General features: G+C 40.2%; 1 protein-coding gene across 1 annotated transcript in view; it reads right to left on the reverse strand.

The window, feature by feature from the left end:
- WDR63 (WD repeat domain 63) overlaps positions 1 to 16,846 on the reverse strand; it is a 94,292-nt gene extending 77,446 nt beyond the window's left edge. The window contains exon 1 of the mRNA XM_029226986.1: positions 16,741 to 16,846. Within this exon, the coding sequence (XP_029082819.1) occupies positions 16,741 to 16,846 (106 nt within the window). The remainder of the gene's footprint in view (positions 1 to 16,740) is intronic.

Consider the following 16,846-nt stretch of genomic DNA (forward strand, 5'->3'; position numbering starts at 1 on the left):
GAGGCTTTAAGGGAGAATCTTGCCTTGTCTCCTTGCCTTTTCCTACTTCTGGAGGCCCCCAGCATTTCTCGGCTTGTAGGTCCTCTTCCTACATCTTCAAAGCCAGCAATGGTGGGTTAAGTCCTTCTCACATAGGGTACTCAGATCTTCACTTCTTCCACCCTCCTCCACTTCTTTTATTTTTTTTTTTTGTGGTACACGGGCCTCTCACTGTTGTGGCCTCTCCCGTTGCAGAGCACAGGTTCCGGACGCGCAGGCTCAGTGGCCATGGCTCACGGGCCCAGCCACTCCGCGGCCTGTGGGATCTTCCTGGACCGGGGCACGAACCCGTGTCCCCTGCATCGGCAGGCGGACTCTCAACCACTGCGCCACTAGGGAAGCCCCCCTCCTCCACTTTTAAGAACACTTGTGATTACCTTGGACTCACCTCGATAATAAAGGATAAGCTCTCTATTTTAAGGTCAGCTAATTAGCAATTTTAATGTCATTTGCAACCTTAACTCTTCTTTGCCATGTGTAGTAAAATATTCACAGGTTCAGGGATTACCAGGTGCTGCTTGAATATATAGGTATCAGTTTAACACAATCATCCCAAGAAATAGTCAAAATAATCACATGTGCCCAGTTCTTTTCAAATGTTGCTATTAAATGATGTGGGTAATTTGGTTATTTCCAATTTTGGGGGAAAACAAAGTTAATTTTCCAGCAGTATATCAGGTGACAAAATTGGAACAAACATTAAATGTGTGGTGCCTTACCAGAACAGTTCATTTACTACTTTCACAAATATTAACTCCCGTGTCTAAAATATTGACTAGTGACCAAGGAAAAGGGAAGATCAGGTTGTTCTACAGGTTCTTAGAGGTTCTAATCCTTCTTAATTAAAAAGCACAATATCTAAGTTGCTAGGTAGATGGAAAAATTCATTAGCTGAGGTCAGCCTGGGAAAAACAGTCTAAACTAAAAGAAAATGGCTAGCTTGGGAGTACCTACCTTATACTGTATTTGTGTTTCAGGCAAAATTTTATAGTTTATTTTAGTAACTGCACATAACAAAAGCCCTGCCAACATTGTGTCTAGAAAATAAATCACTTTTAATTACAAATATCAAAATCAAATGAATAGGGCTTCCCTGGTGGCGCAGTGGTTGAGAATCCACCTGCCAATGCAGGGGACACGGGTTCGAGCCCTGGTCCAGGAACATCCCACATGCCGCGGAGCAACTAAGCCCGTGAGCCACAACTACTGAGCCTGCACTCTAGAGCCATCGAGGCACAACTACTGAGGTCCGCGTGCCTAGAGCCCGTGCTCTGCAACAAGAGAAGCCACCGCAATGAGAAGCCCACGCACTGCAACGAAGAGTAGCCCCTGCTCACCTCGCCACAACTAGAGAGAAGCCCACATGCAGCAACGAAGACCCAACGCAGCCAAAAATAGAAATAAATCAATAAATAAATTTATTTTAAAAAATCAAATGAATAATGTAGTCCTGCATTAATTTCAATAAACACACTTAACTATTCAAGGTTTATTTTTTTGTGCAGATTTTCCTTTTAAAAACGAATCCCAAATAAAAGATTTGAAATTACAGCAGGTCTTACTAAATTTTTTTCATAAAACTAATGGCATACTTCATGCAGTGAATGTGCTATATTATATTTTCCAAAATTTTCCCATTAAATTGACTGCTAAAAGGTCATGAAAGATTTTCAGGGAATTCCCTGGTAGTCCAGTCTTTAGGACTCCGTGCTTTCACTGCGGAGGGCCCGGGTTCTATCCCTGGTCGGGGAACTAAGATCCCACAAGTTGTGTGGCACAGCCAAAAATAAATTGTTTTTAATACAGATATCACTTTACTAAGATTACTCTGAAATGCTCATTTTTCCTTTTCCAAACTGAAGTAAATTCATTATGATTAACAGTAGCAGAAGAGATACTTCATCTATTCTTAAAATAAAGGTTATGCCTACTACAGGGGATTGTACTACAATTGGTTTTCAAAGCCACCGTAGCTGATTGAATTTCAAAACAGAATTTATGAAAGATAATACTTACAAATATTTAAGCATTCCATTTAAATATTGTTGATATTAAAACCGTCTATTTTCTTTGCAAATTAACTCACCCATTCCAGAATACCTTTTTAGCTAGCAGTGTACCAAAGGACACATTTTTTACCTTCCACACTAATAGCAAAAGACGTTAGGGGGGTAACAAAAGAAATGAGTTCAGTGGGCCCTCCTCCACATCTGCGGGTTCCACAGTCTTGGATTCAACCCACCTTGGATCAAAAATATTGAGAAAAAAATTCCAGAAAGTTCCAAAATGCAAAACTTGAATTTGCCATGCACTGACAATTATTTACATATAATTTACATTGTATTAGATCATCTAGAGATGATTTAAAGTATGCAGGAGGGTGTGCGTAGGTTATGCAAATACTACACCATTTTATATAAGCATCCTCAGATTTTGGTATCTACGGGGGTCCTGAAAGCAATCCCATCCCCGGGGATAATAAGGGACACCTGTACTGGGTAAATGCTCTGTGTAACAGTTCAAAACCTGTAATGCCACTCCACTGACTAAGAGGGACCTTGCATTCAGAGCTGTCCATGACCTGGTTCCAAACTAACTTTCAAGACTTGCTTGTGACTGTGTTTTCTTACGAGGCTTCTATTATTCAGGAGGATAACTACTGCAGATGAAGGGACAAGTGATGCGAATTATAACTGACATAAAGCAGTGAATTAAACAGTTATTAGCTTCCTCTCTTCACTTTTCTGCTGTATTGCACACGCCTGTTTACACGTTCCCATTTGTTACCCGTATGCGTGTGTGGCTTACTCCTAGCCACGAGATCTTTAATTCTAAGACCTGTAGCACTGGTACCTTATCTTCACCTAACAACTTCCTAAGAAAGTATTACTTCCTTGAGTCTTCTTCAATTAGCTGACCTTGTCTAGGTGGCCATCATCCTCTTTATCTTCCCAAAGTATTTGTAAGCTCATCATGTTTGCCTCCCATCTTTTTTTTTTTTTTTTTTAAACAAAGATTTAAAATAAGATCCAAGACTAACATCTTGGGATTCTTGTAAGAATGTCTCCAAGAACTGCTGCTTCTTGGTCAATCTCCACCAAGACCCTGATTAAGCTTCAAGGTTCTCCTGGGTTCTTCCGCCATCTTCTGAGAAGTACACGACACCCACCCTCCAGAGATAACTGTTCCTACAATATTTGTTAGTCTTCTCTTCTTGTTTCTCCCCTTATAACCTACTCCCATTCTTTTTTAAGATTAGATATTTACTCATTTAAGTAGATGCTAAATCATCACTTTTCTCTTTGAAATATCCCCTAAATTCCAAGCTCTCTTCTCCCATAGCATCCTCTGGCTTAGGCCTTCAACATGTTATTCTATACCAGGAGTTCCTAACTATTTTGTGCCATGAACCCCTTTGGCAGCCTGGTGAAGCCCATGCATCAAATAAAAGCATGGGATTACAAGGGAGACAGATGACATTGAAATACAATTATCAAACTGTTTTAAAAATTATGAAATAATAATTTATGTGCTTCTTTATTAGTAAATTAAATAAGATATAGCAGTGGTTCTAATTACTGCCTTAATTTTGAAGAAGTGATGAGCATAAATAATATATCTGTAACATCCATGATATATGAAAAGAGTTATAATTTCTTTTGGTGACAAAGTCACAGGTTCCGCTAATACTACTGTGGTTTGTTACCAAATGCGTACATTTCAATTAGCAGTTAGTAAAAATAAACATGTAAGTTTTTTCTAACCACAGATTTCTCTCCCCCTACCCTTTGACAAGATCATGAACATTTAGCTTACCTTCCTGCCTCTGTTCCAACCAGAACAGTCACCCACAGGGCATGCCTTCAGAGTTCTCTTTCTAAAATGCAGATCTTAACAAGTCACTTTCCTGTATACTAGGGAATACAATGTGGGTCCCTATCATCCATAGAGGCATTCTCCTGCAGTAGTACAGAAATGGAATTCATTTGAAATGCAAATTTCCTGGACTTCCATTGCAATTGTGCAGATCTGGGTGAGCCTGGAACACTGCATTTTAAAAATCACTCTGAGGAAGTCTTGCACTAGTGGTCCACAGACCAGACTTTGCAAAACAGGATAGAGTCCAACCTTGGAAGCATCACCTTTAACAGCCTTCACAGTCTGCCTCGCCACACCTACCCTTCCAGTTCTACTCCGGCCTCACAGAATTACTATGCATTCTCCAAACCGAGGGGGAGAATGTCCTTCCTTCCCCACCCCTCCTGCTTCACACGATGCACGCATTTCTCTGCTTGCTTAAACCTTGCTCGTTCTTAAAGGCTCAACTCCAATATGACTTTCTCTCTGAAGCCTCTGCAACTTTCTCACTCAGGCTGATACAATCTTGTTTTCCCTGACAATTTCTAATCATGCTGCACTGTAGTAAATTATGCCAGGCTTCTGCAAAGGCAGAGGGCCCCAAACTCAGAGCTGCCTGAAAGATAGTTGTGCATCATTTAGCACTCAGCATACACGTGGAGGAGAGAGAAATTACTGAGCAGCAATCAAGTCCTGCAGGTCAATAAAGGAATAAGACAAGTCCTTACTTTCAAAGAGCTAATGTTCCTCTGTTTACCTTTTTCACTCTTCATATACTCCAGCCCTTTCTTAAGTCCTGAAGTCATCTAATTACTTCAGCTCACATTAATCATTTCTTCTTTGATGTCCTGTACCAGGGTCATACTGTTTTCCTTTTCATCCCTCCCTCCATCCATCCATCCACCCATCCATCCATCCAGTATTTATTGAGTTTCTACTATGTGTCAGGCAATGTGATAGGCACTGGGAATGTAAAACCTGTGAACAGGTACCTGCCCTCAAAGCTCTTAGAGTGTCAACTGCTCTCTCGTTGATATTTTTGTCTCCTGGCTAGGCTGGAAGTTCTTTGAAGTCAGAGAAAGTTTTGTACATTTTTGTAGTCTTCACTGCATCTAGTACCTCGCTGGCACAGCGAGCGTTGCAAACGCCTTTGAAAGATTAAGTGAAATACTTGTTTTCCAAGCCTCCTTTCCCACTCAGAGCTCCCCTTACCTGATACTGCTAAACTGAGTTGAAAAGAAGCCTCTTTGCAATACCCTGGAGAAAAATTCCTTCGGGAGCTGGAGATGGGATTTTTATTCTCCTCTCACAGAAAAACAAGTCCCAAGAACACAAACTGCAGTTCCCCCGGCAGACTGTTGCCGTGACGCATCCGTTGCTAAGAGAAAAGAGGCTAGTCCTCTGCTGAGATTGACAAAGCAGCCTCACCAATAAAATGCCCGCTTCCTAACAGTCTCTTCCAGAGCAGGCTTGTGATTGGTTGCTATGATGCTGACACGAACTGGAACTAAGTCCCCAGTTTCCCCCTAGCAAGGGAGTTGTATCGAGGGCTGCAGCCTGGCCTGACTCCAGGGCCGTTAGGCTTGGTCCATGCTTCGCACCGAGAGCAACCGTAATCAAAGGAAAACCCTTCTAGGGTGTGGTCTCCAGCAGCAGAGAGTGAGGGTGAGATAAAGATTCAGGGCTGCTGCTCTGTTTACCCCAGCTACTACCCGGGGCCGTCCCAGGAGCCTGCCCTAGACTCCCGTCTGAGAGAAAATCCGGCCTGATTGGGTGTCGTGATATCCTAGAACTTTTAATGTGTTACATTTTTTTCTTGCTAATATAACTTTTGTATAGAGTTTGAGACAAACTGGCAGTATGAATCTCAGGTAAGAAGATTAAATCCCTCAGCAAAACAAAAATTAATTTTATCTATGATTATGGGTCCTATGGGATTCTTACAGTCAAGCTCATCTCCCTCCCCTCCTTTACAAAATAATTAAAACTGCCTAATTTGTAATCTGGAAGAATTTAATAAAGTAATTCAATTGACTGCTGTAATTGGTCTCAATTAATTTTTTACACCCAATTTAAACGAAAATATTTGGCAATAGGCTTATAGATTCATAACATATCTGAAATTTAATGACCCTAAATAAGATGATTTTACATGGTGTGTAGGAAGATCATGTACATTCTTTCAAATATCTGAAGAATTTGTGCTTGCAAAATACTAATAAATTTTACTAAAGAAATCATTAAAAAAATAAAACTGGGAGGAGGATTTATTATTGTGACATTGTGAAAACCTTTTCCCAGGCTCTTCCACTTTCTGACACTGAAAGGTTTTCCCCTGGCCTCAGCCCTGAAGTCTTCTTTTCTTACTCTTTGCACTCTCCTGGTGGCATCATAGCTATTCCCCTTAGCTTTAACCATCCTCCAAACAGATCGGAGACTTCCATTTCTATACTCTCAGCCTAGTACATCTCTTAAGTTCCAGTCTTGAAATTCCACTGAATTTCTTGGATATATCCAAACATGTCTAGCTTAGTTCATGGTGTTTAGTAGTTGCTAAGTAAAGATATTGAGTGAATAAGTGAATAAAGATACTGAATGAATAATTACTATCCCAGAGGTATCACAGTTTCACAGAAGCAAAAATCAACTTATTATCTTTCACGTGTCTTTCAGGTATCTTTGGGAAACTTTTTTAACTTCTTTGTTTTCTACCTTAGGTAATAGTATCCACTGTCCATTATTTTGCAAAGCAAGAAATCTGAGTCATCCATGATTCCTACCACCCACAGTCAACATGTTACTAAATCCTGTCATTTTCCTTTTCTAAATTCTATCTCAAATAATTCATTTCTTCTTAGCGATTTTCACTGCCTCTGACTTATTTTAGTTGGTAATAATGGTCTCCTGACTTGTTCCGCCTCTTCCTCTCTAATTTATTTGCTACGGTGCCATGGAGTGTTCTGAAACAGAGATTCAATCCTGTTATCACCCTGTTTACATATTTCAATCTGGCATATGAAACCCTGTACAAATAGGGTTCTGAAGGATACCTTAAAGACATCTGGAAGATAATGAGTTATGTTTCTAACCTCACTTCCTGCCTCTCGCCTCAACTCAACCCACGTTTTAGCGTGGTGTTTCTCAACTGAACCCCTTAAGAGCCGAGAGGCATGAAACCATAGGGGCTGGCGGTTCATAATAGGCTGATAGTAAGAGGGGTTACAGCTTGAAATAGACTTCTGCAACTGAGATATATTTGTTTCATACAAAGAATTCATGAGGTTTTTGTATTCTGCTCCACAATGTGTTCACGTTTGTTTTCATTTTTTAATATGTCTAAAATCCTTATTCAATTATATCTCAATAAACTGGGGAAAAATGTCTAAAATTACTATTAACTAAAATTGACATAAAATTGAATAAACTCAAAGAAGTCCCAGGCAGCTGTGACATGCTCATCCTGTGACTTTCCACAGCTCCTGGCATTCTGCTGCACAGGCCCAGGAGTTTGAGTGTCCCAGGATGAGAGGTGGTGGAGCTCTGGTTATGCAGAGCCCTTGACTGCTCCTTAAAGATGCCTTGCCCTTTAACAGCTGTGCATCTACTTCTACGTCTACCTCAACCTCTAATGCCTTCCTTCATCTTCATTATTTGGTGAGCTCCTAGTTATTTTTCAAGACCCAACTCAAATATCATCCTCTCTGAAAGCCATCCAGACACCCAACAGAATTAGTCATTTTTTTCTCTGTTTTTCCATTATAGCAAGTATTACACTGTATTGCAATGGCTTGTTGATATGGAGGTCCCCCCCACTGGATTTTAGGGCAGGGATGGTGTCTCATTCCTTTCTAACTCCATTGTTTAGCACAGTATCTGACATGGGTATTTAATATATGTTGAATCATTTAATTGATTGACTGTTCTTGATAGCAAATCTAGAAAAAGCTCTCTAAAAAAATTTTCTTTGTATTCTTCCAAAGAATTTCCTTTTCTTAAAAAGATTCATAATCCATTGCAGTCAGATTTAAGGAAGTAATATTATGCCCTTGTGATCTGGATGACAAACCAAATCATCCTTACAGACACAACAAAGGGATGTCCATTTGGAGGAATGAGTCATAAATCCCGATACCAAGAAAGTTAGAAATCAAATGGAAAATGTTTAGTAATTTCTTCATTTTAAAAATTCAAATTATAAATGAATGACCCAACATCTGTTCTTTCACGGGAGTGGTCAGAAACAAAACATCCCCATGGTGGGTAGTGAACACTTCTATGCTCTTCCAGGGGATGCTGAGTTAAATTTGCCTGAAATTTGAAGATATTTTAAAATTATTTTTAGTTTTATTAGTTGGGTGGAAATGTAATGAGTCAAGAAGGTGTTACTGAAGATACTTCTCTGATGATTTAAGGACATCTTGATAAGTTTTAGATTGGGTTTACAGAAGGGTAATCTGACAAATTAAATATGAGACGGCTTTTTACTATTTATTACTTTAGTGCTTGACTCCCTCACCCCTTTTAAGAATTTTTTTTAATAAGAGTTCAGAAACTAGGGCTTGAGGACCCTGAATAGGAGTCTTCATGCCTTTTGTTTGTCTGCAACAGTATGCCCGGGAGCGAGAGAGGGTGGGAGAGAAGGAAGTGTCTCTGTTTGAGCCCCAAGTTGCTGGGATTATGACATGTTTGCACAGTGCTTAGGGAAACTATCATAATCTACTACATGAGGAACTGAGGAGCATCCCAGAAGAGAACTCAGCTTCAGAAATGAGAAAATAGACAAAAAAGTCTGACCTGGGAACAAAGCGTTAGCTATTGGAGGAGAGGACCAATTGTGGCAATTCTAGAAAAAAACATGAACTAAAACTTCAATAAGAAATGGCGGGGAGGGGGGGGCTTCCCTGGTGGCGCAGTGGTTGAGAGTCTGCTTGCCGATGCAGGGCACACGGGTTCGTGCCCCGGTCCGGGAAGATCCCACATGTCGCGGAGCGGCTAGGCCCGTGAGCCATGGCCACTGAGCCTGCGTGTCTGGAGCCTGTGCTCCGCAACGGGAGAGGCCACAACAGTGAAAGGCCCGCGTACCGCAAAAAAAAAAAAAAAAAAAAAAAAAAAAAATGGGGGGACTTCCCTGGTGGCGCAGTGGTTAAGAATTCGCCTGCCAATGCAGGGGACACGGGATCGAGCCCTGGTCCGGGAAGATCTCACATGCTGTGGAGCAACTAAGCCCGTGTGCCACAGCTACTGAGCCTGCACTCTAGAGCCCGTGAGCCACAACTACTGAGCCCACACACCACAACTACTGAAGCCCGTGTGCTTAGAGCCCGTGCTTCTCAACAAGAGAAGCCACCACAATGAGAAGACTGCACGCCACAACGAAGAGTAGCCTCCGAGGGCTCGCCTCAACTGCAGAAAGCCTGCACAGAGCAACGAAGATCCAATGCAGCCAAAAGTAAATAAATAATTAATTAATTAAGTGATACATATTTAAAAAAAAAAAAGAGCCAGTGAAATATCAGTTCTACATGTATAATGATTATTACCATTAGGACACTTTAAATAATACTGTCCTTAAAGTTAGAAAATTATGTTGGAGCCTAAATTTGTCACTTTCTGGATAAGTAACATCAGACAAGCTGTTAAACTCTCTATACCTCTGTTTTACATCTGCAAAATCTGGGATAATAATGCTTCCCTCAGAGGCAAGTCAATAAAGGGCAACCACACTGCTGCCGTAAATGGCATTCTTCAAAAGAGATGAAACTTCACCGTAGTGAATTGGAAATACGTTGTCAATTAGTTCAGGTTTCCACAGGGGACTTTGTACATACCAGGAGAGAGATAAAATTGATGCTTCCCTCAACCAAGTAGCCAGTTTCAGATTTGAAATAAAATGTATGTTGAATATTTTTGCCATATGGGGGTACAAATTACAAGGTTTAAAACAAAAGGCAATGTTGCCACCCCTGAGTTCAGCCAGTTTTAATATTTAAATTTTGAACAGTTCAATATGTTCCCAATAACAATTTATTTAGAAATAACTAGTTTAGAAAATTGTGTTTAATACGTTATTCCAAATGTACAGAAAGAGTATACATGTTTGTTAGCGGAAATCAGTTTTTCCCTATTTCCACTAGATATATGGTAAAATAAAATTTTAAAGAATATTAGTATGAAGGGATGCCAGATTATTAGCCTATCCAGACTACCCACAGATCTTAATCTGTTCCTTCCCCACAGTACTGCCATTAAAAAGGCCAGCACAGTGCCTCAAACATGGTACATGCTCAATGAACAGTTGTTGAATTAACATTATCTGAAATTCTGCTCAAAGTGAATGATAGACATTGCCTCCGCCATTTGGTGACAGTTAAAGATAGGTTTGAATACTCAACTGTCTGCTAGACATTTCCACTCAGATGTCTAACACAGAGTTATCCAAAGTGTGCCCCTCAGATCAGAACCAGCCAGGAAATATTTGTTACTAGTTTACCCCTCCACGAAATGTTTGCTACTTGTCTACAACAAAAGAAGTACAGAAATTGAAAACGCTTAAAGACTTTCTAGCATTTTTAATAGAGTAACTGTTTTATGTTACATATGAACAAAACTGGTTTGTATTCTAAATGTCTTTATTGCATTTTCTAGCAATTTATTTGTACTGTATTTCACATAAGCATCAGTCTGTGAGAGAAATGGAAACAAAACCAAATCAAGTCGCCTCCAACGGACAGTCTGCGAAGCACTTAATAGACATCTCAAACACATGTTCAAAACTGAACTCCTGATTCTCTCCACTTACCTGCTCATCCTGCTGTCTTCACCTGAATTGATGGCCACTCCATTTTTATGGTTACTCAGGCAAAAACCCAAGAGTCATCCTTTGACTCCTTTGCTTCCATCTTTCATCCTTTTGGGATATATTTTCGACACTGCAATCAGAGGGATACACTCGTAAAACATAAGTCAAATCATGCCAATCTGTTCAAAACCCTCCAAAGGCTCCCATTTCACTCTGTGTAAAAGCCAAAGTCCAAAGTCCTTGCAATGGCCTACAAGATCCAGCTTAACCTGGCCTCTGTTACTAGGCTCATTTCCTACCACTCTTGCCTGTGGCTCACACCTCTGCAGGCACACTGGCCTCCTTGGGTTACTCGAATACACTAGGCAGGCTCCTGATCCGCACTGGCTGTTCCCTCTGCCTGGAACACTTAAACCAGATCTCCTTCATGTTTTTGCTAAAACGTTAACTTCTCAGTGAGGCCTACCGCCACCATATTTAAAATGGCAACTTCTCCTCATCCCCTTTTCTCTGGTTGATTTTTTTCTGATAGTATTTATCACCTTCTAAAACACTCTATAATTTACTCATTATAGTCATTGATTGTTTTTGCCCGCTAAACTCTAAACTCTACAAGGTCAGAAGTTTCTTTCTTTTTCATTGCTGCATCCCCAGTGCCTAAATCTATGTTTGCCATATAGAAGGTGCACCATGTACTGTTCATTAAATAATTTGGAACAAGCACTTTGGGGAGTAATTTAGCAGTAGCTATTAAAACTGAAAATGTATATATCCTATAATCCAGCAATTCTACTCCTGGATATTTACCCTAGAGGAACACTTACACATGTGCGTGAGGAAATGGTTCACAGATGTTCACTACAGAATGTTTTTGTAATGGCAAAAGATGGAAACAACCTAAATGTCCATTAGTAGGGAAATGGATAGAATGCTATGGTGTAGTCAATAAATTGCCATAAAAGTGCTAAAATAAACTTGAATGGATATAGCTCAGAACCAAAATGGTGAGGTAAATGTTGAAGACTGTGCAGAGCAGTGCCATCTTTGTGAACAAAAACATGCATAAACTATTTCTGTTTATTATGGGTACATGTATGTAAGAAAAATATTACAAATGAACTATTGAGATGATTCATACCAATTCGTGACAGAAGGTTCCATTAGGGGAGGGATTGTTAATTTTACAATGTTTTATTTCTTATAAGATAAAAAGACTGGAAACAAAATAAAATGTAAAATTTGTTGCATTTGAGGATATTGAGTGAGATTAATATTTTTTTGTACTTTTCTGTATTTGAAATTTTCTCAGTTAAAAAAAATTGTCTTCTAGACTTCAAGATCTTTAAGAGCCAGAAGTGTGTTTTATTCATATTCCTATCCATAGTACCTAATACTCTTACTAGAATTTAGGAGGTCCTCAAGAAATACTTGAATATATACGTATTGAAAAGAGGAGGAATTAAGGGGTAAAGAAGATGAGTGGCACAGATGTAAAAAGAAAGGTAAGAAATATTTTGGATTGACACAAGCATGACTTAATACTCATGCTACCTAAGACTCTCAGCTGCCCTATGTTACTTTGAAACAGACAGGATTTTTGAGATGGCAAGAAGATAAAGATGTGAAAAAAGCTCTCTTCCATCCATCAGTTACCAAGAATGCTGTAGGGATTCATTGGTTATTGTAGTAGTGTTTCCAAATTCCCAAAAGAAATCAATCTTTGAGATTCAGGAACAAAAAGAAAAAAAAACAGGAATTCCTGAAATAATAACTTATTTTGCATTTTTCATAACTTTTTTTACATGTTTTTAAAATATAATGAGTAAACATAATAAGCAATTTATTATTATTATAGGGTTATACTAAAAGTTCCAGAAGTTTCTTTCTGTTTTAAAAAATATAATAATAAAAGTGTCTTTTATTATTTTTATGAACCAATATATTGGACAAGATGGTATATTTCAGTTATATGCTACCTGTTATAGATATTTCATAATAAAAATCATTAAAAGAGGGAAGCATTAATGCAAAATAAATTCTAAATAAAAATCAATTTTAAAGATAAAACGTAAAAATATTTAATATTTTAAAAGTTATTCTTCAAATGACTTATTTTATTTGTTTTAGGATCATTCTTTTTTATTTAAATAAATTTATTTATTTTTGGCCGTGTTGGGTCTTCGTTGCTACGTACGGGCTTTTCTCTAGTTGTGACGAGCAGGGGCTTCTCTTCGTTGCGGTGTGCGGGCTTCTCATTGCGGTGGCCTCTCCCGTTGTGGAGCATGGGCTCTAGGCGCGCAGGCTTCAGTAGTTGTGGCTCACGGACTCTAGAGCGCAGGCCCAGTAGTTGTGGCGCACGGGCTTAGCTGCTCTGTGGCATGTGGGATCTTCCCGGACCGGGGCTCGAACAAGTGTCCCCTGCATTGGCAGGTGGATTCTCAACCACTGCGCCACCAGGGAAGCCCAAATGACAATTTAAAACACATAAAACATTAATAGTCTTATCCAATAGATTTGATCTTTGTTTTGTGACAAATGAGAGAAAATTCCTCTTATTCTGTATTTGATGTTGGTTCAGCTGTTAAAAGTGCTTCCAAAAGTATTATCAGATTGGGCATTAGGGCATATGTTGCTTTTTATAAGCTCATTTACTGTTTTCACAATGAAAATATTTGGTCTGTTTTACAAAGAACTATATACTTCAGTGATCTGGAAAATGCAGCACACAGGATTAGATAATATTCAAACAACGTAACGCTTGGATCTCCTAGCAAGATCAATAGTGTTACATAGAAATATGTTGAAATCACCAATTTATGAAGCTATTTTGCTTGCAAAATGTCATTTCTTGAAATACCATCCACAGGATTAGCACAACGTATTCTATTTATATAATTATTAATCATATACATATATACTAAAATTAATTATATAAGTATATATTAAACATATTACTATTTATGTTATTAGTAAAAGTACTCAATAACACAATTTATAACATGACAAAAAATACAAGCAAGATGGACTGCTTAGATATTGACTGTTTCTAATATGTTCCTGTCATGATTCCAGAAATGTTGACCTTAATTTTTGACTCTGCATGTCAAGGTTTCCTGTCTTTCTTTTGACTTGATGTCAGTATATTGCTTTGAGCCAATAATATCATTATGTTGATTGTCGAGGTTTAATTTTCCCCTTTATATTGTTTTGGCACCTTTGTCAAAAATCAATTGACTGTATATATGTAGGAATCTATTTCTGGACCCGCTAGTCTGTTCCATTCCATTTTATTTTTATATGTCTCTTTTCATAAACACCAAGCTGTCATGCTTAAAGAGCTTTATAATAAGTCTTGAAATCAGGTAGGGTAAATCCTCCAATTTTGTCCTTATTTTTATATTTATTTATTTAATTAACTTATTTATTTGGTTGTGCCAGGTCTTAGTTGCAGCAGGTAGGTTCCTTAGTGGCGGCTCGCTGGCCCCTTAGTTGTGGCTCACTGGCTCCTTAGTTGGCGGCACGTATGTGGGATCTAGTTCCCTGACCAGGGATCGAACCCAGGTCCCCTGCATTGGGAGCATGGAGTCTTAAACACTGCGCCACCAAGGAAGTCTCCTGCCCTTATTTTTAAAAATTGCTTTGGTTATTCTAGGTTCTTTGCATTTCCATAGAAATTTAGAATTAGCTTGTCAATATGTATAAAGCAGCTTGCTGGAATTTTGATTGAGATTGGGTTGAATCTATAAATGAACTTGGTGAGGACTGACATCTTAATAATACTGAGTCTTGCAATCCATGAACACGGTTGATTTTTTCATTAATTTAGATTTTCCAAAAATATGCCAGGCATAGTAATGGGGGCTTTACATGCATCCAATTAATTAAAATTCATCATTCCATTTTTTAGGCAAATTATACCCGGAAGGAAACGGGAAGGTGGAGAGGTTAAGTAATTCCCTGAGGTCAGGCAGTAGGTGTCATAGAAGAGAATGTGGGCCCCCAGCTGTCTGACGCCTGGCTTTTTCTATTCACCAGTCTACTTAACTCAGCTCTAACTAGGGCCATCACTTATGCCTGCAAACCTTTCTAAAGTTCAGATTGTTCCTTAACAATCAAGCATTACAAACTCCCACCATCACTGTTATAGTAAGGAGATAGTATTAAATCATGTGGAGGCATATGGGCATAAGAGATTAAATTACATTTTCCAAATTGCACCTGAGGTTTGAATGTGCCAATTATACACTTTTGACTACCTTGTTCACAGCACTTGGAATTCAGGTTTATGAACAGCATAAGATTCTTGTACCCCATTGCAAGAAAAGATATTCCCATTTATAAAGTAGCCACACCAATTATCCTGGCTTAGGATTTGGAAAAGGTTTTGTAAAATATCTAAAAGCTCTTGATATAATTTGAGAAATTACCTGTTATGGAAATTCAGTGACCTTTACAAACTTGCCCATGGCCAAAAAAGAAAGAAAGAAGGAAATCAATGAAAACAAATCCAAATTGGTTGTCATTAAAAGTAATCAAAGTTCCTGATCTATTCCTGATGAGTTTAATTTAAAAAAAAAAAAGAATTTATGAAAAAAAAGTTATGGTTGGAGATCTACTCTTAAATAAATATTCAATGACACTTATTAAAGTGGCCATTCTGATAGTTATAAGGACCGCTGCCATGGGATTTTACAGTGGAGGAGAGAGATGGGGCTCAACCCCTAATATAGCATGGGCAAGTGAGAATTTGCAGGGTAGGGGTCAATGGATGGAAAATTACTCAAAGAACACAATAGGGCTAAGGGGAGTTTTGGCTACACTGACCTTGCAGGATTCTTGCTGAAAAAGGGCCAGGATGATCAGACATCACCTGGGGAGTGGTGAAGGATGAGGAACCTGATCACATCTTGGAGGGGTGGGAGGGGCGTGGAGTGGTTCTAGTTAGACTGACTTAGCAGGGTTCTTGCCAAAAGCGGATTTTACAAGAAAGTACACATGTGAGCCTAAGAGAAAGTTTCAGGAGCCTGACCGAAGTCTGGCCAAGCAAAGAAACTTTACTTCGAGTGTTTCCAGTCACATTTGTTTTAAGAGCTTTCCCAGGGCTTTTTCAGACCCGGGATCCAGTCTAGAAGAGTCTAGTCAACAGTCCACTAATTTCATAGCAATTCTCCCAAACTGGAAGGCCTAGAGAGCGTACAAGGCTCATGCTTGAAAAATCTTACCCTTCCTGATTTCTTTGTATACAAAACTTAGAATAGGGCTTCCCTGGTGGCACAGTGGATAAGAATCTGCCTGCCAATGCAGTGGACACGGGTTCGATGCCTGGTCTGGGAAGATCCCACATGCCGCGGAGCAATTAAGCCCATGCGCCACAGCTACTGAGACTGCGCTCTAGAGCCCGCGAGCCACAACTACTGAAGCCTGCGTGCCTAGAGCCCGTGCTCTGCAACAAGAGAAGCCACTACAATGAGAAGCCCGTGCACTGCAACAAAGAGTAGCCCCCGCTCACCGCAACTAGAGAAAGCCCGCGTGCAGCAACGAAGACCCAACACAGCCCCCCCAATAATAATAAATAAATAAAAATTAAAAAAAAACAAAAAACTTAGAATAGAAAGCTGAAGGAGAGGACTGCGCGCTCACCCGCTTCCAGGCACTTTACCTCCAGCCTGTCTCTTTTACCCCCGCGAGCAGAGAGTGGAAGCCGGGAACCCACGCACTCGCACCTCCCGGGTCCGCAGCTCCCGGCCAGCCCGAGAAACCCGAGGAGGGTGGAGCGGGTCACCTTACTGATACAGGGAGGGGAGTGAAGGGAGAGGAGCCCAGAGAACGGTGACACCGCCGGGGTCCTTCAGGTGGCCTTCTTCGCCGCAAGTCCTGAAAGACGGCTCCAGAAAGGGCGTGGAAGGGAGCGGAGCGCTGCGGCGGAGGGTCACGGGTTCAATCGGCCGGAGGAGGGAGGATGCCAAAGGCGGCGGCTCCTGACCACCGGGCTCACGTCGGGCCCCAGGATGAGCTGAGCCTCAGAGGCTTCTAGGGCTGCTCACCGGCCGCGGACAGAAGGCCGCCCCCACGCTCACTAGCCGGCGCCCCGCTTCCCGCTCCGCGCGCCGCGGCCGCAGGTGAACCGAGCCCCGAAGCGCCCGGAGGCAT

The sequence above is a fragment of the Monodon monoceros genome, unplaced genomic scaffold (genome assembly GCF_005190385.1).
Source record: "Monodon monoceros isolate NGI ecotype Baffin Bay Population unplaced genomic scaffold, NGI_Narwhal_1 Super_Scaffold_18, whole genome shotgun sequence".
In the NCBI taxonomy this organism is placed as follows: domain Eukaryota; kingdom Metazoa; phylum Chordata; class Mammalia; order Artiodactyla; family Monodontidae; genus Monodon; species Monodon monoceros.